The sequence below is a fragment of the Scomber japonicus genome, chromosome 12, assembly GCF_027409825.1.
Source record: "Scomber japonicus isolate fScoJap1 chromosome 12, fScoJap1.pri, whole genome shotgun sequence".
NCBI lineage: Eukaryota > Metazoa > Chordata > Actinopteri > Scombriformes > Scombridae > Scomber > Scomber japonicus.
This window is the reverse complement of record NC_070589.1, coordinates 9,348,249-9,365,899: the sequence shown is the minus strand read 5'-3', so window position 1 is coordinate 9,365,899 and position 17,651 is coordinate 9,348,249. Positions and strand designations below refer to the sequence as shown.

At 39.8% G+C, this 17,651-nt stretch overlaps 2 protein-coding genes across 2 annotated transcripts; both read left to right on the top strand.

The window, feature by feature from the left end:
• The first annotated feature begins 58 nt into the window (after positions 1 to 58).
• toe1 (target of EGR1, exonuclease) lies at positions 59 to 5,474 on the top strand. The gene is made up of 8 exons (XM_053329424.1): positions 59 to 493; positions 1,257 to 1,297; positions 1,435 to 1,531; positions 1,671 to 1,829; positions 2,504 to 2,617; positions 3,407 to 3,555; positions 3,750 to 3,912; positions 4,088 to 5,474. The coding sequence occupies exons 1-8, from the start codon at positions 380 to 382 to the stop codon at positions 4,787 to 4,789; spliced, it is 1,539 nt and encodes a 512-aa protein (XP_053185399.1). The 5' UTR covers positions 59 to 379; the 3' UTR covers positions 4,790 to 5,474.
• A 6,963-nt stretch (positions 5,475 to 12,437) lies between these two features.
• Positions 12,438 to 15,727, top strand: tmem53 (transmembrane protein 53). Its single transcript, XM_053329428.1, has 3 exons — positions 12,438 to 12,674; positions 12,867 to 12,970; positions 14,234 to 15,727. Exons 1-3 carry the CDS (start codon positions 12,620 to 12,622, stop codon positions 14,933 to 14,935), a joined length of 861 nt encoding a protein of 286 aa, XP_053185403.1. The 5' UTR covers positions 12,438 to 12,619; the 3' UTR covers positions 14,936 to 15,727.
• Positions 15,728 to 17,651: the final 1,924 nt, after the last annotated feature.

Below are 17,651 nucleotides of genomic sequence, written 5' to 3'. Positions count from 1 at the left end.
GAATTCCTTTATTTGTGGTGCATTTTCATATTTATTAGCTGATTGTATTTTTTGATAACGAGCTAATGATAAATACATTTACTTTTCGAGCAGTTGATAGTTTAGCTCCTACAGATTGTTTGTCTCAGGACCCGATGAAGCACGTTGAAATGTTTACGCTTTATGCGCGGCTAGCTGTCGACTCCAATAAGTGCTATTCTATCAATGACTTGTGTTTGAATACATGACAAGTAATATAACAAAGAGGCAACAAGCAACACCTCCGTACAGAGCAGCTACGAATGAAAACCAATTCTAGTTAGTTTAGCTGTAACTGTGCGGCAAACCTCTCAACTGTTAATAAGTGAGCTACTGCGTGTATTAGTTATTAGAAACAAACATGGCATCTTCACTGGTAGTTCCTGTCATTGATGTTCATAAAGATAATTTCAAAGAGCTATGGCCTGCTATGGTTATAGCTATTAAAACGTCCTCCTTCGTTGCACTTGACACGGTAAGTGCAAGTTTAATGTGTGTCTTAAAGTGTGTCTTAAAACCACAGTCAGGTGTCCAACAGTGAAAGAGGTTTTCCTCCACACAGTCATTTTGTGCCAAGCTGCATTTTAAAGTAGATGTGAAGCTTATATGAGCCTAGATGAGTTTGAGATGGTCATATCAAGTGGATATTTTTAAGCATCAAATTCCCGATATAACGGTCAGCCGATATTCCATCACATATGACATATTGGTATCGGTGTGTATGTTGTTCGATACGTGTCCATGTATTTTTAAGTTATATAGGCAGCATTTAATGTATATTTGATCCTTTTTCTTAATTCAAGTTTAATATATACATACATGGGTTTCTTTGTTATGTCTGTGTATTGTTTTTTAGTTAGTTATAGTTATTTATAATGATTAAATTCCCAGTGAAGTTCACTGTTTCAGTGCACTGATGTCATTTTATACCATAGAGTTGACTGTCAAATGGTAAAATATCGTATTTTATATATAAAATTATTGTGTGATATAGTGATATCAGAAGGTTTTTGCTCCTTAATATCGGTATTGGCATCGGCTCCAAATTGCAGTTTCTGTCGAGCCCTACTTCTACTAGTCAGTATGAACACGAAGAATGATTACAACAAGAAAAAAACTATTCCAGTGTTCATTTTGGACACCTGACTGACTTGAAAAATGGTGAACCTGCCCTTTATACATGTGCCAGTAGTCTCAGGAGATGACTCAAGTAATAAGTGGTCTCTGTGTTGTTTCAGGAGCTGAGTGGTCTTGGGAACAGGAAATCCTTGCTGGCCGAGTGAGTAAAAACATTAGTGTCCCTCTCTATGTCTGTACTTCTTCTTAACACACACACCTAACAACATCAAAAGGTTGTCGGCTTATCCGTGTTTGCATTTCTGTAAGTCTGTCCTGACCCTCGCTGTCATGTTTCAGGTCTATAGAGGACAGATTTAAAGCTATATGCCATGCAGCTCGCTCTCGCTCCATCCTCTCTCTGGGAATCGCCTGCTACAAGAAACTGGACAACAAGGTTCAACATTATGACACTGTTTTCCTGTGGCTTTAAACTAGTCGATACTCGTGTCTAGACTTCTATAGCTGCACATGTTTTATGCTTGTGAAGTTTATCCTCTGCCCTCATCTCCTTTCATCTCTTCCTTCTTCCCCAGCCGGCAGACACGTACATGGTCCAGGTGTACAACCTCACCCTGCTGTGTTCAGAGGAGTACATCATAGAGCCTCAGTCAGTCCAGTTTCTGGTACAGCACGGATTTGATTTCAATAAGCAGTACGCCCAAGGAATCCCTTACTGCAAGGGCAACAACAAGGTGAAAATGCCCACATGCTGTTCTGTGTCTTATGATACCGTCTGAGCCTTTTGGAGCCTGGTGTGTTCTCTAAAGAAACTGTGTGTACTCTTGTGTTTTACCTCCTGGTGTCTCAGGTAGAAGTTCACTGGTCTTACCATTAATCATGTCGCCCTACTTCCATAACTACGTAGAGCACTGTAGGTGATTATGCTAATTTTGTAGCCTATTTTCTACATAGTTAAATTTACACATTTGATTAGTCAGCGATGATTTTTTTTCACAGTATAGTGGGTCAGTCACTGGAATCATATATCAGCTGCACAAACTTAAAATGAGTTATGTTATGCCTAAAAAGACTCTGTGGGCTGTATTACATTTACAACCGCGTGAATAAATGAGTTCTAAATTATGTGCTTATCCATTTAGTTTTTGTTTATATTATTATTTTTTTTCTGTATTAATGTGGGACAAATAAGATTAATGAGCATTGATGTTTCTGTCCTACATGCACGCCAAGAAGCACACATCAAGATAGAATTATGACCATCTAATGTTACAGGGCAAACAGACACTATAGGGATGGTGTGTTATACGACCAATATAACAGAACACTGCAACAGATAAGTGACCTTCCTCAGATCTTACTATTTGATTCCTAACTGATCTTTTTCTCTCGCTGCTTTTTTCACAAGGGAGGGTCAGACAACCACGGTGTCCACATCCGGGCGTTGTTCACTGAACTGCTGCGGGCCAGGAAACCCCTGGTGCTCCACAACGGCCTCATCGACATCGCCTTCCTTTACCAGGTACGCTGTCTTAAATTCTTCATCAGTTTTTCATATTGAAAGTTTCATTTACAGATGAAAATCTCAAACCCATTGTCTTTCACCTTAGATGTTTAGATGATCTGATATTTTATTATTGCCATTCTATGTTTTTACACTTATGTTGAGTTTATTCATCTGTTTCTCTTTGTCTATTTTAACCTAGCTGTAATCTAGCTTTCATTATTTCATTTTACATCGGTTTTGTCTTTTTTAACCTAGTTATTTTTTATTATTTAGTTTTATAATACATTTTTTTTATTATAGATCTTTTTTAATTACATTTTTATCATTCGTATTTACTCTTGTGTGCATTGGTCTCTAAATCTTCTTTGTTCTTGTTCCTTTTCTTTATGTTGTTCTTGGTCTACACTTGTTCTGTCTTATTATCAGCTTGTCAGATGAAGTACTTTGAACTACATAAACCTGTATGAACAGTGCTATATAAATACAATTTTGATTGACTTGATTGAATTATAGATTAATAATAAACATTGATGAATGATTGAAAAGTGAAAATAAATGTAAAAATCTGAAATGTTCTATAATCCGTTGCTCTAAAACTATCTAGTAACTATATCTAGTTAGTTAGCAAGTTAATAAGTTACTAACATATTATGGAATTAAGCATCCGATTCTTGTCACAGTGATAAAAACACTGTGAAAAATCCCAAGAAAATGATTAATAACTTACTGAATATTGTTTTTTTCAGGGCACACAGTACTTATTTTATTACTTTTTAATTGAAGCGATTTTGTCTTTTCCTCCAGAGTTTTTACGCTCATTTGCCCGAGCGCTTGGCCACCTTCACAGCCGACCTGTCTGAGATGTTTCCTGCCGGCATCTACGATACCAAATACGTCACTGAATTTGAGCTCCGGCTTACTGCCTCCTATCTGGAGTATGCCTACAAGAAATGGTGTGTATTGGTTTACTATACAGTACATATGTCGATCACAATACACAAGATGTCTGGAGATGAGTGGCTTTTCCTCTGCTGAGTTCATTATGTTTTATATCAGGACACTTTGGAGTTGTGTTATTGTGCTTATATTATGGCCACTTAGGCTGTGCTGATGTAAAGCTACGATCATGCTCTCCCCATCTTTACAGTAAGCTGGATAACGGTCGCAGTGTGACCTCTGGAGGGGTCGGACCTCACGTTCATGTGGAGTTCTGTCAGTATGTCGGTCAGATGTCCAGCTATGTGGACTACAGGGTCTGTCCAGATGTGGCGTCTGCTGAGGGAAAGACTGACATCTGCCAGCGCTTCTCTGTGAGTCTCAACAGAAGAAACCTTTTGTTTTTGCCAAATTGTCGAACTAAAGTAAATTCAACGAATGTTAATAAAGTTCCATTGCTTTAATTGAGGAAGAGCACAGTAAACTAGATGGTATGTACTTGTGTGTGATTATTGTTATTGACTGTCCTGTCTTTTGTGTGTGTGGCAGGCATTTGGTTGGTGTCTTAATGGCACTCAGTGTCCTCTGTCCCACGACACTGACCTCATCATCCTCCAAGATGAGAAAGGCAAGCAGGACAAGAGGAAAAAGAGGAAGAGAAACAGAGAGAAGAGAGCTGCGGGAGAGGTAGCGGAGGACTCGTCCATCTTCGACAACGCCCCGGAAAACAAAATACCACACATGGAAGTGGATCCAGAAGAGACGGGAGACGGACAGAAAGAGACGACCGCTGAGCCGTGTGAGGAGGGGAAACAGAATGAAGGGGAAAACATGAAAACAGACAGCGAGGGGAACGGAGTGTGTGAGCACAACACGGACTCTAGAAACTCTGCAACAACCGCTGTTACAAATGACGACAACGGTGTAGAAAACACAGAAGGAGAGGTGACGATAGAAAAGTGTAACGATCCCACCGCTAAGACTGAGAAGAAGGCCGACTCAGGGACGCACAGGGCCGGGTTTGACGCTTTCATGACAGCATACATCTTCGCCTACTCGTTCAGCAAAATCAAGAAGGACGGGGCGGATGATAGTGCAGAGGAGAAGGAGCAGACGTGGCTCCCGACCGCTCTCAATAAGGTTTACCTCAGCGGCAAGGCGGCTCCTCTCAACGTGGTTAAAAGCACCTTCTCCAAGTCATCCAAGGCCCACCTGCAGAAGATGGAGATGGTGTGGGGGAAGGGAGTGTAGCGGTTACAGAAGGCAGGGAGATAAGTTTATACACATGCAGGGTCACATTTTATTTTCTAGATATGTCAGTGTGAGTTGGTACACCAGCTTTGTCCACACTGGAATAACTAGACAGATATCAGATGGATTGCTGCCATTCAAATGAATTTTTATTGAGATTTTTCTTAAAATTCAAGGTCCTGTGAAGATGAATCCTGCTGACTTTATTGAACTCCACCACGAGGTTGACATTTTTGTTTTTAGTGAAATGTCTTGACAACTGTAGGACAGGTTGCCATGGTATCCATATACTGATCTTCACAGCATACTGTTTTTTCATTTAGCATACAAGAAATCAACGTATGATGTTTTATATGAGCAGAAAATGGTGCTCAGCTTCAGTCTTGTTTCTGGTGCACAATGACTGTTCCACCCTCATAGAGGCACCACTGTGGTTTCTTTATTTTTATTTAAGAATATGGTGATTTTGGCAGTAATGCTCACTTATTTTTCATGCCAAAAAATACAATCTGACAATCTAGAGAGAATCATATTTTGGTCTGTTATTACTCCTCATCCCTGCCTTATTCACTAGTCTTCTGTGGATTTACTTACCGAACTGAAAATACTCTTAAAATAGAGAAAGTACTTGATAATGGCATTAGTGAGTTAGTGTTTCCCTGGAAACGGCTACAGTGAGATTATGATTGATCCCAATTTTTTTTTAATGATTTGTTTCTCAAGTAATGTGGAAAATAAACGTATGCTGTTTAACAATGCTTTTGTCTTTATTTCAACCTCTAGGTGTGTCTGGAAGGATGATGCACACCAAACTGTCCAGAACTATAATCACTTTATATAATGAGACAGTGCACACGGAGTGAATTACTGTAACTACTGCAGATAATACAGAAGAATGTATAAGTGTGTGTCTCCAGGCTGTGATGAAATATATAGTTTGTAACTAAGTAGTATAAGATCAGCCACACCACAATTATCCTCTGGAATGTACAGAGGAGAAAGAATATGTCCTGTATCTGCTGTGTGAAGTTAGTCTTAGTTAAAATATTACAATTGAGTTCCTGGGATACTGGGTAAACTGAGACTGAGCTAGACTGATGAAAGATGAGACAATTCTGACAAGAGCTGAGCCTAAGTGTTCCTGTAATTCCACTTTCAGAGAGAATGTGCTTGATGATTTTAGTAACATTGCCTTTCCTCTGGCGCCCCCCTCAGGACAAACTGTACACCTCCATTTAAAATGTTTTTTTTGCATCTACCCAAAACTTTTCCTTATGTGTACTGATGATCATATCCTGTCTTAAGAAGTGAACCCAACATAACTTAGAATTAAAAGATCTCAAAGAGCACAGAATCATTTTACATTTCAAGATGATTACTTATTTTATTGAATTAAATAACAAAAGAGTCAATTTAAGAATATCAGGGTGCTGAAGTTGTGTCAGTGTGTTCAGTAGACAGTAATGTGGTGCTGAAGTTTCCTCAGGTCAAATTGGTTGTGTGATGCTGGATTTGTGTAGTTTGGTTTATAGTCAAGGTCTGAGAACCCACGAAGAGTCTCGCCCTGTGATAACAAAAACATATCATGGACATAGATCCTTCACTTGGTCTGTTGTATGTATGTATGTATACAGTATATACACTCTTTAGATCATGTTCTCTCCCATCAGAAGCTCAGACTCATCTTTTCATCTAGTGCACAGCAGCAGCTCAGGTATCATAAGATAAATAAGAAATAAAATGGTTAGAAAAGATGGTTGAGTGAAATAAGAGCAGAGAACAATACATATTAGTACAACTGAAAAATAATCCCTTTGATTTCTAAATAAGTGGTATTATATGTATAAATAGACATAATATAATATGTTTCAACTTGACAAAAAATCATTCTCTGTCTATGTCACAGCCTGGTAAAAGTCACTTTTTAAAGTCAGAGGTATGTACTCACCTTTTTGTCCACAGTGAACAGCAGCAGCTCAAGTGTCAGAATAAGATGAGAGTAGAGAGGAATAAAAATTGTTAGTAAAGCAAACTATTATGACTATAACAGTTATATTAAATAGATAATTAGGTTTGTTTCTGAATCAGAAGGCGAGACTCACCTTACAGTCCACAGTGAACAGGAGCAGCTCAGGTTGGTCGAGTGAAATGAGAGCAGAGAACAAGAAATAAAAGTTAAACAGACAGACAGTCTTTTTGATTTCAAAATAAGTGGTGTATAATTCATAAGTTTCTACTCACCTTTTTGTCCACAGTGAACAGCAGCAGCTCAGGTGGTAGAAAAAGATGGGAGTAGAGAACAGTAAATACTGGTTAGAAAGACAACTGTTGAATAACTGACAATATATGAAACATATATGAACAAAAATGAACAAATATAAATCAGAGGCCCGGACTCATCTTTTTCATCCATAGTGAACAGCAGCAGCTCAGGTTGGTCAAGTGGAATAAGAATTGAGAACAATAAATAATGGTTAATGAGACTGACAATTCATCTTTGAGTTATTATATAAGATGTATTCTTTACAAGTCAGATTCTCGTACTTACCTTTTTTGTCCATATTACCCCCCACGCCCCACCCCACCCAAACCCCAACCCCAACCCTCCCACCCCACAAAAGCAAAGGCTTCAAGCACGGGGAGTCGACAGCCCTGCCAGATACAAAGACCTCCAGGGTGAAAGAAAAGTCGATCCAGCCACCATGCCAAAATATGGAGTGATCCCAAGAACGATCCCGGTGCAAGATGCTACCTGGGACGTTGACAGCCCCGCCAGACGCAAAGGCCGGTCCTCAGGAATCAACAGAACAAACTTAAACATTGCAAACATTAAAAAAGCCCCAGTGCAAGACGCTAAATGGGGTTTAACCAGCCCCGCCAGACGCAAAGGCTTTGTGCATGGGGAGTCGACAGCCCTGCCAGACACAAAGGCCTCCAGGGTCAAAGAAACGTCGATCCAGCCACCATGCCAAAATGTGGAGTGATCCTAAGAACGATCCCGGAGCAAGACGCTAACTGGGATGTTGACAGCCCCGCCAGACGCAGAGGCTGGTCCTCAAGAATCAAAAGATCAAATCTAAACATTGCAAACATTAAAAAAGCCCCAGTGTAAGACGCTACTTGGGGTGTCACCAGCCCCGCCAGACGCAAAGGCCACTAGTCAGGTATGGTAGTGAGGAAGCGTGAATGTTTCAAGGAAGATTGTTGTGCGTTGGGGAGTTAATCTTTGGACATCCTCAACCTCTTCGCAGCGACCTCCTCCTCGTCACTCTCTTCATCAATCTCCTCCCTGCTCCTTCTTCTGGAGGAGCCAAGGCCAGTAGTTGAGAGGGCTTCTTCCAAGCAGTCTTCACAGCTGCAGTTGTTGTTGTTATCCTCAGAAGACTCTTGTGACAAAAGTGGCCCAATGTCCTCCACCTCCAGTTCAGGGATCTCAATGACATCCTCTTCATCCAAACCCACGACATCGATTTCCTCGTCCTCTTCAGGGTCAGCAGGAGGAGCAGCAGGAGGAGGCGGGTGAGGGAAAGCGTGAGGAGCAGGGTGAGGAGCAGGATAAATAAAAGCAAAAGGGTCGAGGAAAGGGTGAGGGAAAAGGTCAGGGAAAGCATGAGGAGCGGGCTGAGGAGCGGGCTGGGGGAAAGGGTGAGGAGCAGGATGAATAAAAGCAAAAGGGTGATGGAAAAGGTCGGGGAAAGTGTGAGGAGCCAGGTGAGGAAAAGCATGAGCAGGGTAAGGAGCAGACTGAGGGAAAGGGTAGGGAGCAGGATGGATAAAAGGGTGAGGGAAAAGGTCAGGGAAAGCGTGAGAAGCAGGGTGAGGAAAAGCATGAGGAGCAGGATAAGGGAAAGCGTAAGAAGCGGGCTGAGGAGCAAGCTGATGAGCAAGGTAAGGAGCAGGCTGAGGGTAAGCGTAAGAAGCAGGCTGAGGAGTAGGCTGAGGAGCAGGGTGAAGAAAAGCATTAGGAGCAGGGTGAGGAGCAGGGTGAGGAGCAGCCTGAGCAACGTCCTCTTCATCCACACCAACAACGTTGATGACCGTGTCCTCTTCTGGAGGATTCTCCACAACCGCGTGTTCGACGCTATTTGAACGGCCAAACAAACCACCTGAGGAGAGAAAGTGTATAAAAAAGTCAGATTACATTCAATATTTCATTCAAACATGTCATATTTCACAGATTTTCTTTGTTGGGGCATATCTGACTGTCCATAAATACTATGAGCACAATAATAAGGCATTGTTGGTACACAAGAGAGGAGAAAACTATCTGTTATGGTCCAAAGAGTCTAACAATGGTTAAATTAGCGGAGCCCCCCAATCATTAATGAGGAAGACATACATTTAAATGCTATAAAATGTGTGTAACACTGATGGGCTTCCAAAAAGATGAGAATGTTATGGTTCATCTTTAATAACTGTTGACTAGGAGTTCATCACATTACCGTGGACCTGGAGCATCCAGAGCCATACCTAAAAACCTTATCTGTATTCTTGTGGTAGTGAACAAGTAATCAACTTTATTACATCAGTAAAATAAGAAATACTATAATTAAAAATACTTCCTTACAAGTTATTAATTCAGCATTTTCAAAGAACACAAGTATTCTCAGCAAAATGTACTTTAAGTATTAAAAGTAAAAGTACTTATTATGGAGCACAATGATATATTAAAACGTATTACATTAATAGATTATTTTACTGATGCACATACAACATGAAAACAGTCTTTAATGCTGTAAGTTGTTAAAATAGAGCTTAATTAACATACTTTATAAATATATGTAGTTAAATCTGTAGCATCATATTTTGTAAAACAATATGTTTTATGTAAAATCTTAATCTGCAAATTAACAATTTAACAATGTCAGATAAATGTAGTGAAGTAGAAGTATGAGGGCATAAAATGGAAAATGGAAACAAGTACAGTTGTCTTTACTTGAGTAAATGTATAGTTGCACTCCACCACTGCTAATTACCATTTAGTTCATGAAATCATGAGTCGTTCATTATCTGAATCAGTGAACAAATCTGAGATGTAAACAGTAATTCAGAAACACCTGGCCACATAGATAGTTTGGCACAGAGGTGTGCGTCATTACGCACAACTCACACTGTGTATTTCGATTATATCATCTTCAACTAACAATATGTCTTCTCCAAAATAACCACATTAATATAGCCTATGTGCTTCTGTGTCCACAAAACTAGGTGTTAAACATGAACATACTAAATTACATTTAATACATAATTAAAATGATGAAAATACAATCATGTCAGGTACAGTCACATACACAGTTCACTTTATCTCCTTTACTGAATCTCATAACAATATCTGAATATATATTAATAGGCCTATAATGAATATGTGAAAATGATAATTCATAAATGTTAAAAACTGAACGTAAAAGGACTTGACAGCAAACAGAACTGGCTCTGATTTGTTTAGACCTGTGCGTTCTGACGTCGTGGCGTCAGCTCCTAAAAGTTCTATCGTCTCCATGGTGCGCAAAAAATATAGATTTTTGGCATTATTCGAAAAATGGCCCAGTCGCCATCTTTTTTCCCAAATCGTCGACGACAATTTTCTATAATTTGATGTGCTCAAACCAAAATAACAATGTTTTCAAATCATTACCCCTTTATTAATACATTCCACACCCCTCCCGGGAAAATCCGCACATTCCTACCATCTAATATTCATTTTACACCGAGAAAACGTCGAGTGTGTGTCTGTCTCCATCAAATCTGTGTTTTTCATAATTGTCCAAGTTTAAATTAAACAATTTACATGAATAAAGTCCTAATTTTGTACTGAAATGCGTTTTTAAGGATGCCAGTGAGAGCAATTAACACATTAGGCATCATAATAAAGATGTCTTACCTGTATAGTAGTTGAGCCACCGTCTGACCCGGGTCAGCAGGTGCTCCTCCACAGGGGGGCCTCCAGGAGCCATTTCTCTAGCAGCAGGAGACTTTTACTTTACAATCAAGCTGTCCTGTTGGTTTCTTCTTCTTCCCAACCTATCCAAGAGCTCGTATTCCAACAGAAGTCTTGTGGGTGATCAGTTGTCCAATTGATCAGTTTTCCAGTTGATCAGTTGTCCAGGTGTTCAGCTTCCAGCAGGTTTTGCAGAGGGTCAACTCGGGTCAGGTCCAGGTGCAAAAGGGAAAATGAACTCATTTGCAGCCCTTATATAGCCTACACCTGGTTCACGTCATCGTTCTGTTTCCATGGCTAACTGACGCACGTACGTTCACCTGTGTGCATGATTTACAATGAACAGATAATATCAGTTACTGTGACTTCTGTGTGATTAGAAGCCTAATTTGTAGATCTTTAATTACCTCTATAGAGAGAAACTCGTACAGCATCTGAATACCTTCATATAGGTAATGATGAGCATACATTTGCTTATTAATTGATGAATTAATGATGAATGATTGGATGACACAAACAAACTGAAGATGCAAACACACCCTGTAGCTACTGTCAATATTTGCATTATATTTACAGTTTTTTTCAGAAGACCTATTTTATTTATTTTTGGCGGAGGCGCACACTCCAGACCTCTCACATTTGCGAACAATTTTTATTCTTTTGATTCGTATCAAGAGTCTACTATCATAATATAACTGCTTCTTAGACGATTAACTCTCCTTTCAGTAAATGTATACCGCCGTTAGCTGCAGGAACATGCGTTTTACATTTGCTGTCGCCACTGCGTAATTTTACGCACGGTTGGCACAGTCAGTATACTAAATTTATAAGAAATAATCCGACAGACCTATTAGAAAAATGGGTTCTCTGCGCATCTTCCAGCAATATGCAACTAAATCAGGTGCTTCTGAGGTCAGATGGAAAAAAACTGGAGCACACAGTTGCTAGTGAGGAAACATTGGTCTGTCTGTAGTATTGAAGGCTGCAGATCAGTCAATATGCTCCAGTATTTCCTCATCTGACACCTAAAAGTAAATTGACCTTCTGTATGTTTTATGAGGCGCGCAAATATCCAAACCCGGTTTCCTTTGGATGATAAATTCTGCCAGTCAGCAGGATCTCTTCTCAGTTAATGTCAGTACCCTGATTTAGGTTCTTACATAATATTAGTAAAGGCATTAATGGACACTGGTACCCTGATATCACTAATTGAATGCAATCTTTTTAATCAACTCACTGCTACTGGCAATGGTTTCACTCTCTTCTGAAAGACAAATTCCTCATCTACCCCTGAATGCAGAAAAATGACTCTTTCATACATTCCTGTGTTCTGGGCTGTCTTTTTAGAGACAGGGTTTCAACTTTTTATTTTTTTTGTTTTTCACCAGATAACATCATTTTACTGTAGGCCTATTTTGTCTATGGGAGAATTCCCCAGTCCTGCTCGTCTTATATTATGAAGTACAGCAGACCCTAACCCTTAAAATAATTTGATCAATGAGCTCAAATATGAAAACAGTCTTCTCGTGTCAAGCTTTGCACAGTAAAGCTCGAACATCAACTAAAGTAAGAAGACAAAAAAAAAATGTCAATGAAGGGGACTTTAACTATTTGAAAGGAACAATAGCTGCTACAAAACAGAGGGGGGCGCTAATGCTACCTGAGCTGGATGCTTCCCGCCTTTCAACCAGCAGAAGAAGAGCAGCCGCTCCGGTAGAACAGAAGGACCGAGCAGTGTCAGTCTCCAGACCTGTCTGTCGTCTCCTGTCTGTCTCCAGCTGGCGTTTCTTCTTCCAGCGCTATCTAGCTTCTCTTTCAACCTTTCCACAGCAGCCAAATGAGCCAAACATTAACCTTAGAGAACGACACCTAATATATTTTCTCTCACAGCAATGGCAGACGATGAAATAGACTACAACATCGTGTTTCCAGATGCAGGGACGTCTGGTGAGCATCATTTCATTGTACTGTACATGGCTCAGTTAGCCTAGCCTGCATGCTAACGTTATCTCATAATGCAAGCGTGCAAATTAAGTTCTGTTTAGCTTGGTGTAGCTTAGCTTAGTGTAGCTTAGCTGAACGTGACAGCTGTGTTAACCTGCTGTTGTTGTTGTGTTTTATCGTGTGTGTTGTTTTCAGAGAAGCACTGGCAGGGGACAAAGGAGCCAGTTGTGATTCTGTTGGGCTGGGCTGGCTGCAAAGACAAACACCTCTCCAAGTACAGCTCCATCTACAATGAACAGGTTTAAACTTAATGACAAATATCACAAGCTGATCTGTAGTGTTGCTTTTAAAGGTAGAATCAGTCATTCTGTAGAAAGAGTGGATCATGATTTTATTTTAAACTAATTTCACAGAATATCTCCTCATGCTCTGCTAGTGCTCTCTTCTGTGTGTGCACTGGAAAAAATAGTGTTTATGCATAGCTCTGACTCTGTAGAAGGGAAACAAACAAAATGAATTGGGCCAAGCCATAATATTATTCTTTTAGGCTTGTGCACAGGACAGGAGGATGACATGAGAGCAGCTGTCTCTGTGAGGACATGACAGGACGGTCTCTCATCTCCAGCACCTGTTGAATGGTGGGAGAAAGAGACTGTAGCCAATCACAGAGAAAACGTCTTGTCTTATAACATATACGCTGTTATAAGACAAAACCACACTGAAGCCATGACAGTCTCACACATATTGCAAGTCTGTTTCTATTGCATTTAAGTGAAGTGTAATCTGATCAGCAACTGTTTAAATCACACAAACATCTTTGCAACTTATTATGTGTATTAATTAATATAAATCCTGTTGATTTATCTATCAAACTATTTTGGTTCAGTAAATTTCTGCCTTCAGTCAGTCTGGTGAAGGTAGTTTGTACAGCACCTGCCCTTTCAGCTCTTCAGCAGCTGCATCTGACAGACTGATCCTAGGTTGTGGGGAGACCACAGAGGCCGCGTAGGTGGACTTTCCGTTCAAGATAATGCATGAGAACAACAGAAGTGACTGTACAGCTGACCTATCGCTTTTGATTCTGCCATATATCTCTTTTGGTCATTGCCTTGGCAATGTACATCCATGAATTTGGGTGGAGCTTCTAAAGGAGAACAAAGGAAGGGTTGTATTTGTTTGGGTTTTCATATCAAGTATTTCTCCAGAACAACCAACTCTACCTTAAAAGGCCTCATGAAATGACACTCCTTGATTTTATGTATTTCCTGTTGAAACAGGATGTTGGGTCAGGGAGTGTAAACCAATAATATATTTTATTTTAAGGGATAAGTGGATAAGGAAGGATGTTTTAAGATTTCTGAAGATTTAATTGGTTAAAATTTCAATGTACTGTAGTGCAGGATGATGTCACCATTTAATATATTCTGTTTTAGAGGAAGTAGAAGTCATGTGAGGTCATTTAATGGAGACTTTAACAGCAGTGTAACACAGTTGAAGCTGTGCAAACTACTCAGCTATTAAGTTTTCATTCTTGCTTTCTTTTATGTTTTCTTCTCTTACAGGGATGTGTCACCATCCGCTACACGGCTCCTTTGAAGACTGTCTTCATCTCCGAGTCGTTTGGCTACAAGGAGCTGAGCAGCACTGCCCTCAAGTTGCTAGAGATCCTCTACGATTATGAGGTGGAAAACAGTCCTATTTTCTTCCATGTATTCAGTAACGGTGGCTTCATGCTCTACCGGTACATTGCAGAGCTCTTGCACAATGACAAACAGTTCAGTTCCCTGTGTGTGATCGGGGCCCTTGTGGACAGCGCCCCCGGTAGCGGGAATGTCCGCGGGGCCCTGCGCGCACTGACAGCCACCCTGGGGCCAAAAATCAGTCCACTTTTAAGGTACGTCCTCCTAGCGCTTTTCGCAGTGACTGTTTTCTTGCTGCGAATCGTGCTGTATCCATTAACCAAGTACATCCACAAGAACCACTACGATGCCGTGCAGGAGAGTCCGCCCGCCTGGCCTCATTTCTACCTTTACTCCAGAGCCGACCAGGTGATCAGGCACCGGGACATCGAGCTCTTCGTGGAGACCCTGAAGCTGAAAGACGTCCCAGTGGACAGTTACGATTTTGTCTCCACCGCCCACGTCAGCCATTTCCGTGATTTCCCTGAGCAGTACACTCTGAAGTGCCGCGATTTCCTGGTCGCTTGCATGAAGGAATCAGAAGGGACAGAGATCAAGAAGAGACACCGGGTGCAGAACCAATGAAACTTTTAAAGAGTGGCGGTGAAATTCCGATGTAATTTAAACACTATCCTTGGAGGTCTTTAAAATGGGGCTGGAAGTTTCGGCAAGATTTTACGAGATCACGATCTTGACCATGTTTTTCCATCTCAGTGCACATATTGGTTCCAGAGATGTGGTCAAGGTGCACTGCTCTGGAAAACCAGCCACGTAACACTGTAACCCCCAGTGTGACGGTTGAAGGCCTAACTCTGTCTACTTTTTTGCATCGATCATGTACCACCTGTAAAAAAAAATAACAACACACACAGCAGCTATACACTGGAAAATTTGGACTTCAGTCTTTTAGGGTAATGTCAATGGTATTTAATATTGCTGTTAAATGTGATACATTGTAGATTAGTAGTAGTGATTCTAAAACTGATGAGGCTGGATATTAAAAAAACAAAACAAAATAAAAACTGGTGTCTAATATTTGAACATTTAAAATGTATTTATAATTTTAATCTCACAAATTAGTCTTTAAAATGTGACCACATGGGTGCTTATAATAAAGGCAACTATCATGAAGAACTTAAAATGATTAATCACATAACTAAAAATCTGTCTTTGGATGTAAAACTGATCTAAAATTGTTGCCTTAAACAGGAAATGCCTTTTTGATTTGCTATTTTGGTCCATAAATGGTAAAATATCCAGCACTAATATGTCAGAGATTGATTTAGTTAAAGGAAAAAAAGGTGATTGACGATGAATGTTAATGTCCAGCACAACTATTGTGTTATCTCTCAACTGATGTGCCTTCAATAAATCCGAATGCTCATAGAATGTGTCAGCCTAATTATTTTTTCAATGGTATTTGCTCATGTTTTCACACACAAGTGATTTCATACTAATCTTGATATCTAATCTAACATAATAGAATAGAAACACTTTCATAGGAAAAGGAGCTATTTGCTGTGACAATAAATGAATGGAGCCTTGCTGCAGAATCAAGCAAGAGTGATCTAACATCCATGAAGACTTTGGAGTCTGGTGAATCTAAAACTGTTTTTTCCCCTTACTGACACCAGTAGATAATCAGCAAACCATTCAGACATTCCTGACATAAATGTGTCTGACCTTTGTCTGTCTGTTGTGTTGTGAACTCTCACTCGATGGCACAACCTAATGTGGCCCGCCTTCACATTAGTGACAGGACTGCTTAGTGAAATATGTGATCTGGTACTGTTTAGTAGAGCTTACAGTTTGATAAATAAATATGATACAGATATTTGTAATAAGTGTGAGTCCTGTATGACAGATTGATGTCAGGTGATCTACTCTTGACTGACTGAAGGGTTCTTAAGTATTTTTATTAACTGGCTTCTCGGCAAAGTGAAATTAAGTGCCAGTTGTTTCCAAAGAAAGGACAATTAACATGTTACATGGTGCCACAGTGCCCCCTATTGGACCATCATTAGATTGTTGTGCAGCCATTTACATCATTTACTCTCATTCAGTGTTTGATGCAGCAACTCTTTTTTAGTTGCTCTGGGTAATTACATATATGTGCATATATATGCATCTTCTAAAAATGATTAATCTGAGAATTATGTTATCGTAGTTATTTTTATTTTCAGTTTGTTGAATATTTCAAATTATAATGCTTAATAATGACTGTTTTCACTGCTCTGCATCAATATAACAGTTTTTATAGGGTAAGTATTCAAAATCCATCATTTATATTAGTAACATGGCTTATGTTAAGTTTAAGTATATTTAATTTTCATTGTAAACATACCCATAATTACACACGTGGAAAAATGTGATATTGTTCCTCACAGGACTAGGTGATAATCATGATTAAGTAAATAGAAGATACAAAACAAGTGTGTAGTGCTTAAATAAGTATTTGTACAATAAAAGTCACCTGAGCAAGTTAACAAATGTGCAAATTACTGATTAAAATGCATTACACATGTATACTCATGCACAGATATACACATATACGCGCGTGTGTGTATTTTTGTGTATATTTATATATATATACACACAAAAATACTTGCCATGGTATCCAGCTTTACTACTTTGCTGTATGTTATGAGCCTTGAGCTCTGATTACATCACATGGTTGTTAACTGCTGACTCTGGAAAGGTGTGCAGTCTAAAAACATATGTTGATGTTTTAATATTAAAATGGTAAAGTCTGTGAATCTTCTGCTTTCACTGTTCATCTACAGTGCTGCACTGTGGATCAAAACAAAGACCTAAAGCATTTTTATTATTTTCATTTGAGAAACTTTATGGCAGCCGTTCCTTTTATTGGTCACGCGGGCCAATTTCAATTCACCTTCAGTTGATTCTTTAACCTTGTTTCTTTGCTGAGGACCAGAGGGCCTCAGTTCATGCAAGCAATAAACATCACTAGAGGGCTCACTAAAGGGAAGACATCAAGACAAGGTGCCTCTGTGATCTCATACCCAGAGGCAGAAAAAGAATCCAGACATTTCCCCTCCACTCTCATCCTCTCAGCCGTCAGGGACTGTTTGAAGAGCGTGGCTCTGAATTGGTCCAGCAGGGATGGTTGTTGAAAGTCTACGACATGTCAGATTTGACATTTGGAAGAGCGAGTGGTTGGCATTTGTCTCTGAACCAGGCCTGGTCCTGGCACTTCATGTATCATGTAGAGCTGCTTTGAGGAAAGGGAGAAAGAGGAAAGTTTACATATCGGCACAGACAGATGAACATCGCTTACTGG